At 45.9% G+C, this 11,349-nt stretch overlaps 1 protein-coding gene across 2 annotated transcripts in view; it reads left to right on the top strand.

Moving 5' to 3' along the window:
• The first annotated feature begins 925 nt into the window (after window positions 1-925).
• Window positions 926-11,349, top strand: part of Kdm2a (lysine demethylase 2A) — a 77,089-nt gene continuing 66,665 nt past the window's right edge. Inside the window, exons 1-2 of one of the 2 annotated variants that reach the window (XM_013347899.2) lie at window positions 926-999; window positions 3,868-3,971. In XM_013347899.2, coding sequence (XP_013203353.1) covers window positions 3,930-3,971 — 42 coding nt within the window. In that variant the 5' untranslated portion in view covers window positions 926-999; window positions 3,868-3,929. Of the gene's footprint in view, window positions 1,000-1,903; window positions 2,659-3,867; window positions 3,972-11,349 lie in introns of those variants that run through there. The other variant, XM_005351669.3, reaches the window with a different exon arrangement.

Below are 11,349 nucleotides of genomic sequence, written 5' to 3'. Positions count from 1 at the left end.
GTGTTTAAGGAGAGTCTTTATGCCAGTTCAAAGTGTGCTAGAAAAAGTATCACTTTTCCAACTGTCAATCACTAACGTCTTCCTAAAAGATCTAGAAGGCTGTTTATGGACGTTTTCTGATAGATACACCGCGCTCTTCCTCTTCCATTCCACACTCTACAGGATCAAGCTGAAGAGTTGGAAATCAAGGCAGGAAGAAAAAATTTGTGTGACACCACTCAGCAAGGGGAAGGTGCCAACCTCAAGTACTTGGATGTGTAGCGTCCAGGCCACCGTCCTTTGTGGGATTTACAATTTAAACGGGCCTCAAAGCAGGAGATTGGCTGGGGAACTGCCCTGAGCGCAGTTGGGCTGCTCGCATGGCATTGCTCTGTTACCTCTGGCTGGGCTCCGTCGACGTCCGGAGCCTGCTAGCCCGTCGGGCAGCTGTCGAGCCGTTGGAGCCCGTTCGTGGGCAGGGCCGGGCAGCTTGGGCCGCCGCTGCCCCATCGCTGACCCTTGCGCGAAGCTGCGCACACAGACCGGAGACATTTTCCCGGCTGGGCCTCCCTTACACGCCGCGGCCCTGGGGTTAGGGGCGGCCCGCGCCCCTCTCAGTGGGGGGCGCCCCGACTCGCCGGGGGCGGGGTCACGTCCCACCCGGGCCGCCGAGGGCACCGGCGCGACGGAAACCTGAGCGTGGCCAACAGCAGGGGCTTCCTGGGCCACCTCCCCGGGTGCCTGTGGCCCGCGGTGGGTGCGTTGGCCGCCGCCGCCCCCCAGCCGTCGTGGATCCCACTGTCGCGCACAGCACCTGTGGACGCCCTTGTCAAGCGTCTGGAGCTCCCCTGAGGGAGCCGAGCCTAGGACAGACATGCTACTACTCCCGTTTCCTGCCCCTTCGGAGCGGCAAGGAGTGGGTGAGGCGGAACCGGGTCGCTGCACAGAGGAACCCCCCGTGCTAACGGCGGCCAGGCCCTGCAGCGGGGGTGCTGGGGCCTACTCCGGGATGGCGAGCAGGTGGGCCTCTGTCCACCGGCCGGCGAGCGCGCGAGAGGGCACGGCGGAAAGACGCCGCCTCTCTGCGCCCCCTCGGGCTGAGCAGGCCCGAGCGCGGCGCCCGGCTCTGGCCCATTCCCATGGCATGACCCCGGGGGACCCCTCGCTGAGGCGGCCAACGGCTGCCCTGGCACAGGCCGCCTGGCCCTAGGTCGTCTGGCTGTCTGGGCGCCTAGGGCAGAGATGCCAGTAGGGGAAGGGGAGATGCTTCCCTACTGCGTGTGGGGGGACGTTGTGTTTTGTGGGGGTCGGGGGTCACAGCCCTGCCTAGAGCAGTGGGGGAGGGCGGCTGGCGGAGCTGGCCGGCGGTGGGCGGGGTCACAGGCGAAGTTGTGTGTGTGCGTGTGTGCCCGCGCGTGTGTGCATGTGTGTGCGTGTGTGTGTGTCGAGAGTGCGGCGTGGGGGAGGGAGCCCGCGGAGGAGGCTCGCAGCTTGCGCGCAGGCGCAGGCCTCCCGCCGCGCCGGTGCCCTGGAAGGAGGCGGGCAGGGAGCGGGGGCGGTAGGCCGGCCAGAGGGCTTGCGGGCTGACGCGAGGTGGGGAGGGCGGGGAACCGCGTCGGCGTCGCGGGGCGCGGGCGATTCGAGGCCGACGCTTCCGCGCGTGCGCGCGCCGGCGGCGTGTCCGCGTCCGAGGGGAGTGACGCGTGCGCGTTCACGTGTGTCCGGGAGAGCGGTAAGGAGCGCAGGGAGGCTTGAAGGAGGTGGGGGTGGAGAGACGACGGGGGTGGGGCGGGACCTAGGAGATAGCACGTTTCTTTCACCTGTCTCTGCCTCTGATGTTGCAAGAGAAGAAGTTGGTGGGGGGGGGGGGGGGGGGGGTGAGGAGACGGCGCTTGCGCAGTGAGCCCGGAGGAGCTGTGTGTATGTGAGAATCTGACGGGTTCAAAATGGCGGCGGCTGCTTCAGCGGATCCTCCTGTGTGAGGGAAACAACACCCCTCCCCAGCAGCAGCGGCGGTAGCGGCGGGTCGCGGAGCACCTTTCCAGCTCCCGGGCCTGTCGCGGCTGTTCTTCTCCCGGGCAGGGGCCTCCTCTGGTGGAAGGGCAACGACAGGGGGCCCATCCCCCGGAGTCCCTCCTCTGCGACTGGGGAGTAGCCGGGGGGTGGGGGGATCGTCCCGCAGCGCGGAGCCCCGGCTTAGGGGACGACGCAAAGGCAGCCGGGGGCCCCCAGTCAGAGCGCTTCGCTCCTCCCGCCCCCTCCGCCCCCCGGGGCCGGGGCCCGCGTTCCGGGGGGCCGGGCGGCGCGGGGAGCGTCGGCCGGGTGGATCTCAGCTGATCGGCCGTGGCTCCTGGGCTTCGGAAGCGTCTGCGCTCTGCCGAGGGTACCGAGAGGAGGGTGCTCCTCGCGGCCGGGTGCCCAGGTCTCGGGCTGGGGCTGCTGACTGCCGGCCCGGGGGAGTCGCCGAGTGTCTTGCTCCCCTCTCCTAACGCCTCGGACTCTGTATAGCCCGAAGAGGAGGCTTGATTCAGTAACTGTTTCCTCTTTTCCGGGTCGCTCTGACCCGTGTCTGGATACTGGGTTAATACACAGAAAAACCGAAGACGACGTTAGGGATTTATTTTTTTTCTGTTTTTGGAATCTTCTCTCTTGGACAAGAACTCAAGAACAAAATCCCCGGTGAGATTTCCCCTCCCCCTCCCCCGCCCTGGGAAGTTTGGTTCCCTGTCTGATCTAAAGACTTGATGTAAAGTTTTTATTTCGTTGCAAGGGGTGAACCATAGAAACGCCTTTTCCCTGGGGGAGTAGTCGAGGTTTGCCGCTTTCCTGTCCAGCCCTGGCGGGGTCAGGCTATGGCCCTCACCACCGAGGCAGAGGAGGGCAGTGCCAAGGACTGCTCTCTCAAACTATGTCATCGGGTCCCCTGAAAGGATTCCGTTAACGTGGCCGTAATATATTTACAAGAGAGAAAAACATTTGCATTCCCAATGGAAGCCATTATCCAGCAAAAAGAATATCTAGAAAAATCAAAACCCTTTCTTGGTGTTATGGATTGATTGACGAGCCAACCTGTCTTTATTTAATAGTCGTTTCATTTATTATTTACCCATCTGGATCAGATGGTGTTTTTGCTTCCGTATTGCAACTCTCAAATTTGTTTCCGAGTTGTACACCTTGTGTTGTGGAGGGTAGTTCTGGGAAGGCAACAACTGTGCGCAGTCTTACTAGAAGGCTATGGGGCATTGGTTTGGAGTCTTTCTGTAAAAACTGTTTTTTCTTGCCCTCTTTTTGATGAAATTAATCTGCCCTTTTTGCTGATAGTTTTTCATTACTTGTTTGAGAACTCATTTGTTTAGCATCTGGATTAGTTTTGCGCGTACTTCCAACTGGTCATTCAGGCTTTAGAAATAAAAGTTCTTTCTGGGTTTGGTGGCACGCGCGCCTTTGATCCCAGCACTCGGAAAGCAGAGGCAGTCGGATCTCGTTTGAGTTTGAGGCCAGCCTGATTTACATAGTGAGTTCTAAGACAGCCAGGCTATGTAGAGAGACCCCATTTCAAAAAAATTGGGAGTGGGGGGAGTAAGTCCTAAGGCTTTTCCTCTGCCTGTCTGTCTGTCTGTCTGTCTGTCTGTCTGTCTAATCTGTCTAACCTATTTATTGCTAATGTTGCCGGGAAGTTTTGCTAACTGCAATCCTATGGGCAGAAACAAACGATGTGACCGGGTTCTATGGTTGTGATGTGATTAATGTTGACAAGATGTGACACCATTTGCCTATGTGGGTAAAGGCTCCAAATTCGTGAAAGGATTCTTAACTTTCAACTTAATGAGGAATGTTTGAGAATGAGTTCTTATATCTGTTCATTTCCTTTGCAATTTGGTTCCTAAGGAGGAAGAGGAAGGCAGCCCCAGAGTGGTTTCTTCACAGTACTTTCATCAGAAGAGTAAGAGATGGAACCTGAAGAAGAAAGGATTCGGTACAGCCAGAGATTGGTTAGTATTTTCAACTCCCTTTTTTTGAAAGTAATTATTTAAATGGCTTTTCCATGTACCAGAGAAAGGGTGAAGGTATAATAATATACTACTGTTTTTTTGTTTTTTTTGTCAAATAGATTCTTTTTTTTTTTGGTTTTTCGAGACAGGGTTTCTCTGTGGCTTTGGAGCCTGTCCTGGAACTAGTTCTGTAGACCAGGCTGGTCTCGAACTCACAGAGATTCGCCTGCCTCTGCCTCCCGAGTGCTGGTCAAATAGATTCTTAATTCATCCTGTTTTGAAATGGAATTACAGCCTAAACTTTTATAGAAATCATTGCAAACTGCAAATGAAAGGTTTTTGTGGATTGCAACCGGACTAAGATTCTTAACTTAGCAATACTGTTGTAAATCTAATTGGATACATTATATTAGAATGTAAATTTTGGGAAAAGCCAAGGAACGATAGTTTTATTCAATAAATTAGCATTATTTGACTATTTAAAATTTGTAAGTTTTGAGCTAGGGCATTAATAAGCTATGGATTTTTGGGGGGTAAGTTAACTGGTTGTTTTAATAAGTTAACAGTTTGGTGAGTTTGGAGGATTATTGAGGTGATTGATTGAGGGCAATACTGGATGCTGCTTAAGTTCTGTGTCATAATATTTTGGAAGGAATTTATGAGACATGTTACTGAAAGAACTCTTGTTGTAGTTTGGAGGGATTAGCTTGTATGTGCATTTGGGTGTTTTTAGTCTGCTTCCCTCTCAGGATCTCTCTGCTGCAGTCTAGGAGTTGTTGTCTCTCCTTAGTCATAGAGACCTTTGTTAGCATTGTTCCCCGTGCAGTTATTTTAAACACTTGAATTTGAGTTTGTAGAGTGGGGTAGGAGAGCCACAAAATTGTATGTGAGATCTGGTAAACTCAAAGGCTTAGAATATTACTGAAGAACTTATGTGATTTTATTGGGTTCTGTGTTTAGACTGTTTGGAAGAAAAGTAAGTAAATAGTTCCCTAATCCATTTTCTGGTGATCTTCACTCTTAAAGAAAAGGCTACAGGTTTCTTTTGTTTGCTTTTTTGAGATACTTTCTCACACTATAGCCTATGGTGACCTGGAATTTGTGGCAGTCCTCCTGCCTCAACCTCATGAATGCTGGTATTTCAAATGTGAACTACCTTGCCTGCTTTCTTTTTTCTTTTTCTTTTAATGTGCTTGTTAAAAAAAAAAAAAAAAGATTTGGTATGGAAGGCTAGAGAGATGGCTCAGTGGTTAAGAGCACTCTAAAGAGCACTCTGCTGCTCTTGCAGAGGACTTGGTTTAGTTCCCGGTACCACATGGAGGCTCACAAGTAACTAATTCCTGTTCCAGAGGATCTGATACCCTCTTCTGACCACCTGGGTACCAAGCACACACATGCACAAACATACAAAAGACATAAACTATCTAATTTTTAATGCTTTGACATGTATCAGCAAGTATATCTGACGTGCATATATTCTGGTCAGCTGTATTGCAGGGATTTATCTTATATCCCTGAATCCATATCCATTTATAAGATTTTATTCTGGGTGGTGGTGGCACACACCTTTAATCCCAGCGCTTGTGAGGCAGAGAGAGGTGGATCTCTGAGTTAGAGTCCAGCCTTGGTCTACAAGAGTGAGTTCCAGGATGGCCAGGGCTATACAGAGAAAAAAAATTGTCTCTCTTATAGATATCTAGATACCTATATAAATAAATATTTGTGTAATATATAAATAAAATCTTTTTTTGTTTGTTTTTTGTTTTGTTTGTTTCCTGACAGGATTTCTCTGTGTAGCCCTGGCTGTCCTGTACAACTCTATAGACCAGGCTGGCCTCGAACTCAGGGATCTACCTGTCTCTGCCTCCCAAGTACTGGGATTAATGGCGTGTGCCACCATACCCAATCAAATATTTATTTATAAATACAAATACATATAGTTAAAATAAATTTAAAGATTTGTTTTATGTATATGTCTACCTACATGTATGTATGTATTATGTTACCACATGCGTACAAATGCCACAGAGGCCAGATCCCTTGGAATTGGAATACAGACTTTTGTGAGCCATTGTGTGGGTGCAGGATTACTAATCTTGGGTCTCCTTCAAGAACAAGTGGTCTTAACTGCTGAGCCATCTCTCTAGTCTCTGGAATTAACTTTTCAAGTTTATAGAATTGTTGAACTGTTTGATAGCTACCTAAAAAGGATTTTAAAGTCTGGTGTTTAAAGGAAAAGCCTTTTCAGCAAACAAAACATCTCACATTTTTAACTACTTTAGAGAAGTCTTGAAGTAAGGATATCTAGAGATTCTGTGAGACTTTTGCCCTGTTTTTTTTTTTTTAACTTATGTAAGGTAATTTCTTCCTGTGTCATGCCACCCTTACTAGCATATTTCTTCTTACTTAATGAGCTATTGCACAGTGTCGTGTAAAATAATATGTTGTATTTTTGTATATGTGTACATTTGTCCTTGTGTATATGTATATGCTTGCATGTGGAGGCCTTGATTACTTCACTTTGTCTATTTTGTGTGTGCCCATGCCCATATTTGTGCTGTTGTGCTCGCCTGGAGTGTTAGTATGGAGGCCAGACATTATGTCTTCCTTTACTACTCTCACTGTATTTTTCAGAAAAGATATTTAGGCTAAACCGATTGGCCAGCTTTCACGTTGGTGCCTTTGTTTTGTTTTGTTTTTGAAGATAGGGTCTCACAGAGACCTCGTTGTCTGAGGATGACCTTGAACCAATCCTTCTGCTTCTACCTCTGATTGCTGGAATTATAGGCATGATTCACCATGTTCACTCAGCTTTTACCAGATTGCAGAAGATCAAACTGAGGTCCTCATGATTGCAGGGCAAACACTTTACCAACTGAGCCATCTCTCCAGGCCCTTATAATGTAACTTTTAAAAATTAATGCGCGCACACACACACACTTTTTTTTAAGCATTTGTCCATCATGTATTGGATTGCATACACTATACCTGGGTCTTAAGTAAGATATATTATATTTTAAAGTGAGTTTTAAGACTTACATGAAGGTTCAATTCCTAGTCAACCCCCACCCCCATGATGCCTCAAAATTGTTTGTAACTCTAGTTCCAGGTGGTCTGATGCACTTTTAAGATCTGCAGGGGCTCTTACCTGCACATGCTACATACTACATGCTATATACACACAATAAATAAATGTTAAAAAAATGAAAATACTGATTCTATTTTTTTCTTGTCCTTAAAGAGTTATAGATAAAGATAAAAGAAGTATCACACTGTGATAGGAAAAATAGCTCATTGTTACTGGATAATAACACACATAAGTTGAATGTGCAACTGCTCCTTAAAATTCCTAATCCAGGGGCTGGAGAGATGGCTCAGTGGTTAAGAGCATTGCCTGCTCTTCCAAAGGACCTGAGTTCGATTCCCAGCAACCACATGGTGGCTCACAACCATCTGTAATGAGGTCTGGCGCCCTCTTCTGGCCTTCAGGCATACACACTGACAGAAAATTGTATACATAATAAATAAATAAATATTTAAAAAAAAAATTCCTAATCCAACCAGCCATGATCCACTAACACTTGAAAACAGAATGTGTCTGTGTTGACCATGTACAGACATCTTTGTTATTATTCTCATACAATACAGTTAATGATTACAGTGATGTGTCATAATGACATTGAGGACAGATATACTACGTGTAAGTATGCTCTATGATGTTATAAGGGTGTATTTGCAGTATAATTCAGTTTTAAGAGTGTATCTCTGTCTTTAAGTGATGCAAAACCATTTGCTACTTTGTTTTTCAACAACCTTTAAGGTGAATTTTTGTTTGTTTGGTTTTTTGTTTTTTAAGACAGGATTTCTCCAGCCGGGCAGTGGTAGCGCATGCCTTTAATCCCAGCTTTCAGGAGACAGAAGAAGGTGAATCTCTGAGTTTGAGGACAGCCTGGTCTACAAAGCAAGTTCTGGGATAGCCAGGCCTTTTAAACAGAGAAAACTTGTCTTGAAAAAAACAAAACAAACAAAAGATAGGATTTCTCTGTGTTGTTGCTCTGTAGATCAGGCTGGCCTCAAATTAAAAAGACCTGCCTGCACCCTCCCCCACCCTCCTACACATTGAAGGTGTGCATCATGATTGCCCAGCAAAGGTGGATTCTATGATTCCCTTTATATATTTGGAAACAAGCATAATGCCTTAAGTAATTTGTCCTGGGTTAGTTATCTAGCTAAGAAGGGACAGAACTAGGATTCAAAATTGACAGTCTAGTTAAGGTCTACTAAGTTGTTCAGCTTTGTTGGTGATACTTTATGTTTTTTGTTTGTTTGATTGGTTATGTGCTTGCTTGTTTGTTTTTTGAGACGGGGGTTTCTCTTTGTAGCTTTGGAGCCTGTCTTGGAACTCACTCTGTAGACCAGATTGGTCTTGAACTCACAGAGATCCGCCTGCCTCTGCCTCCTGAGTGGTGAAATTAAAGGTGTGCACTATTGCCACCTCGCAGGATTTGACTTTTTGAGAGACCTCTCAAGCAATTAAAACACTAACTAAAAAGGTCAGTATAACTATGTAAGTGAAGAAGTTAGAATATTGACAAAATATTATGATTGTGCTGGGAAGACAGAGACTCAACAGAGTGGTAGTATGTTTAAATTACAATATCTGTGACTGAATTGCAGAAAGGATTGGAATTGCTGTCCTTAGACAAACCCAGGGAGAGTGCAGGAATGGATTTGTGACCAGTTAGGACACTGGTGATTCAAGTAGTAGGTTGGTATGGGATTATTGAGAGCTGATGGGAGAATTCAAGGGAATGATTAGAAAAATACTTAGAGAAACCATAGGCTTTTCATTTATTAGATGTTTTGAGAATGAATGTAAAGGAGGTGTAGATGTGACTTTGTATCTTATAGTGTAGTACATTCATTAAGATAGGGCACACTTTTTAACTTTTGTTTGTTTGTTTTCTGAGACAGGGTTTCTCTGTGAAGCCCTGGCTATCCTGGAACTCACATTGTATACCAGACTGGCCTTGAACTCACAGAGATCCGTCTGCCTCTATCTCCTAAGTGCTGGGTTTAAAAGTGTGTGCCACTAACACTAGGCCCAGTTTTATTCTCTAAAGTCAATTTTCAGTAATTGTATATTGAAGGAAACCTCTTGGATCCTCATTTTTTCTGTGACTCATGATATCTAACTGAATATAAGATGGGAAGTTCAGTTTTATCTGTGTAGTATGTTTTGCAGCCAAGCATGGTTCTTTTTCATGGCATATACATAGTGTGGTACCATTATATCATTGAAACTCTCATATTACTGACTTGGTTAACTGAGTACACCAAGAACAAACTAGAATGTAACACAATTTAATCTGTTCTGGGGTAAAATACTGGTGGCAGTGCTATAATTATCAAGACAGGGGTGGTTAGGAAAGAGTCAAAAGGAAGGGAAGTGCTAAGGAATAATAATTTGTTATTGCTTTTTGCTTCATTTCTGGTCATTAGAGAAAGATAGAGACTGTTTATGTTCCTTGAACCATTGAGTTACTTTTGCTCTGTTATGTGTTCTCCAGTTTGCTGTAATAATTAGTTTGGTTTACCCTGGTTCCTTGATACTGGGAAATGGTTTCCCTGGGTAGCAGCAGGCATGACTGAAGTATAAGACATCCTGAAGACATTAATCTGGTAGTCTTTTGGTCTTGTAGAACTGAATGCTAGTCTACCAAGATCTTTCCTTTGTGCTTTTAAGGAGAAAACAATGTCAGTTTAGCAGTAATTTAATCCTTAAACACTTCTCCTACCTGCAAGAATTCTCCAAATTATACAAAGACTATTTGAATTTGTATATGAACTGCTGTGGGATTATCCTTTATGCTTAATCAACTTTTTCTCTGGAAAGCATTTCATTTTACTACTATTTTATTTTAATTATTTTTTTTTTCCAAGACAAAACCTTACTACATAGTTATGGCTGTCGTGGAACTTAATATGTAGACCAGGCTGGCCTTGAAGTTGCAGAGATCCACCTGCCTCTGCCTCCCCAGCCTTGGGATTAAAAGTGTATATCACTATTCCCCGTAAGCATTTTATTTATTTATTTGTTCATCTATTTATTCGTTTATTATTTATTTATGGGTTTTTCAAGACAGGGTTTCTCTGTGTAACAGCCCTGGCTGTCCTGGAACTCACTTTGTGAGCCAGGCTGTCGTCGATCTGCCTGCCTCTGCCTCTGCTGGGGTTAAAGGGGTGTGCCACCAAGCCCAGCTAAGTGTTTTTTTTTTTCTTTTTAGATTTATTTACTTACTATGTATACAGTGTTCTACCTGGGCACCAGAAGAGGGCACCAGAACTCATTATAGTTGGTTGTGAGCCACCATGTGGTTTCTGGGAATTGAACTCAGGACCTCTAGAAGAACAGCCAGTGCTTTTAACCTCTGAGCCATCTCTCTGGTCCCTACAGCCAGTGCTCTTAACTGCTGAGCCATCACTCTAGCCCCCAACATATTATTTTTAAGATTTATTTTAATATTATTTATTCGTGTGTGTATGCATGGGAGCATGTGCTTTCAGAGGTCAGGAAAGGGTAGGTATTAGATTCCATGGTGCTGGATTAAAGGTGCTTATGAGCTATATTAGGAACTGAACTCAGGTCTGCTAAAGGAGCAACAAGTACTGTTGACCACCAATAATACCAGTATGCCTTGGGTCCTGGAACCCTGGCTGGAACAACTACCAGGTAATAAAGAAAGGACAGACACTTGTACAGAACAACTGTAGTCAGGTGGGCTGTGATGGAGTGGCACCAACTATGCAGCAACCCAGAACCTTAGCACCTTTATTATGTACAGAACAGGGTGAGTTAACCAGTCTTAGAAGGAGATGTCTATAGGGGGAGCAGTCTCAGTACTGTAAAATTTGGAGTAAGGAACTGAGTTTTTTAGTTTTTGCAGCATTCAAACTTGACCAGAGGAAGACTTTATAATCCCTCTGAGCCTTAACGGGGAGTGGGGAGGAGCTTTGCCTTCTTCCATGGATCTGAGGCATTGGGTCCTTGACATGTCGAGAATATATATTCACTCAGGATTTGCCTGTTTCTGTACAGTCACTCAGGTCTTCCTCCACTTCCCCACACATTACTAAGAAAGCTGTCTCTCCTCTCCAGCCCTATGAAGTGTCTTCCCCCGGGTCAGAGCTTCCTATTAAGTTATTTTTTAAATTAATTTATTAAGAAAATGGTGTTCTGCTGGCATGTATGCCTGCAGGCCAGAATTGGGCATCAGATTTCATTACAGATGGTTCTTAGCCACCCTGTGATTGCTGGGAACTGACCTCAGGACCTCTGGAATAACAGCCAGTGCTCTTAACTGCTGAGGCATCTCTC

Source organism: Microtus ochrogaster, chromosome 8, assembly GCF_000317375.1.
Source record: "Microtus ochrogaster isolate Prairie Vole_2 chromosome 8, MicOch1.0, whole genome shotgun sequence".
In the NCBI taxonomy this organism is placed as follows: domain Eukaryota; kingdom Metazoa; phylum Chordata; class Mammalia; order Rodentia; family Cricetidae; genus Microtus; species Microtus ochrogaster.
Note: the sequence above shows the minus strand (reverse complement) of the source record. Positions and strands in the feature narration are given on the sequence as shown.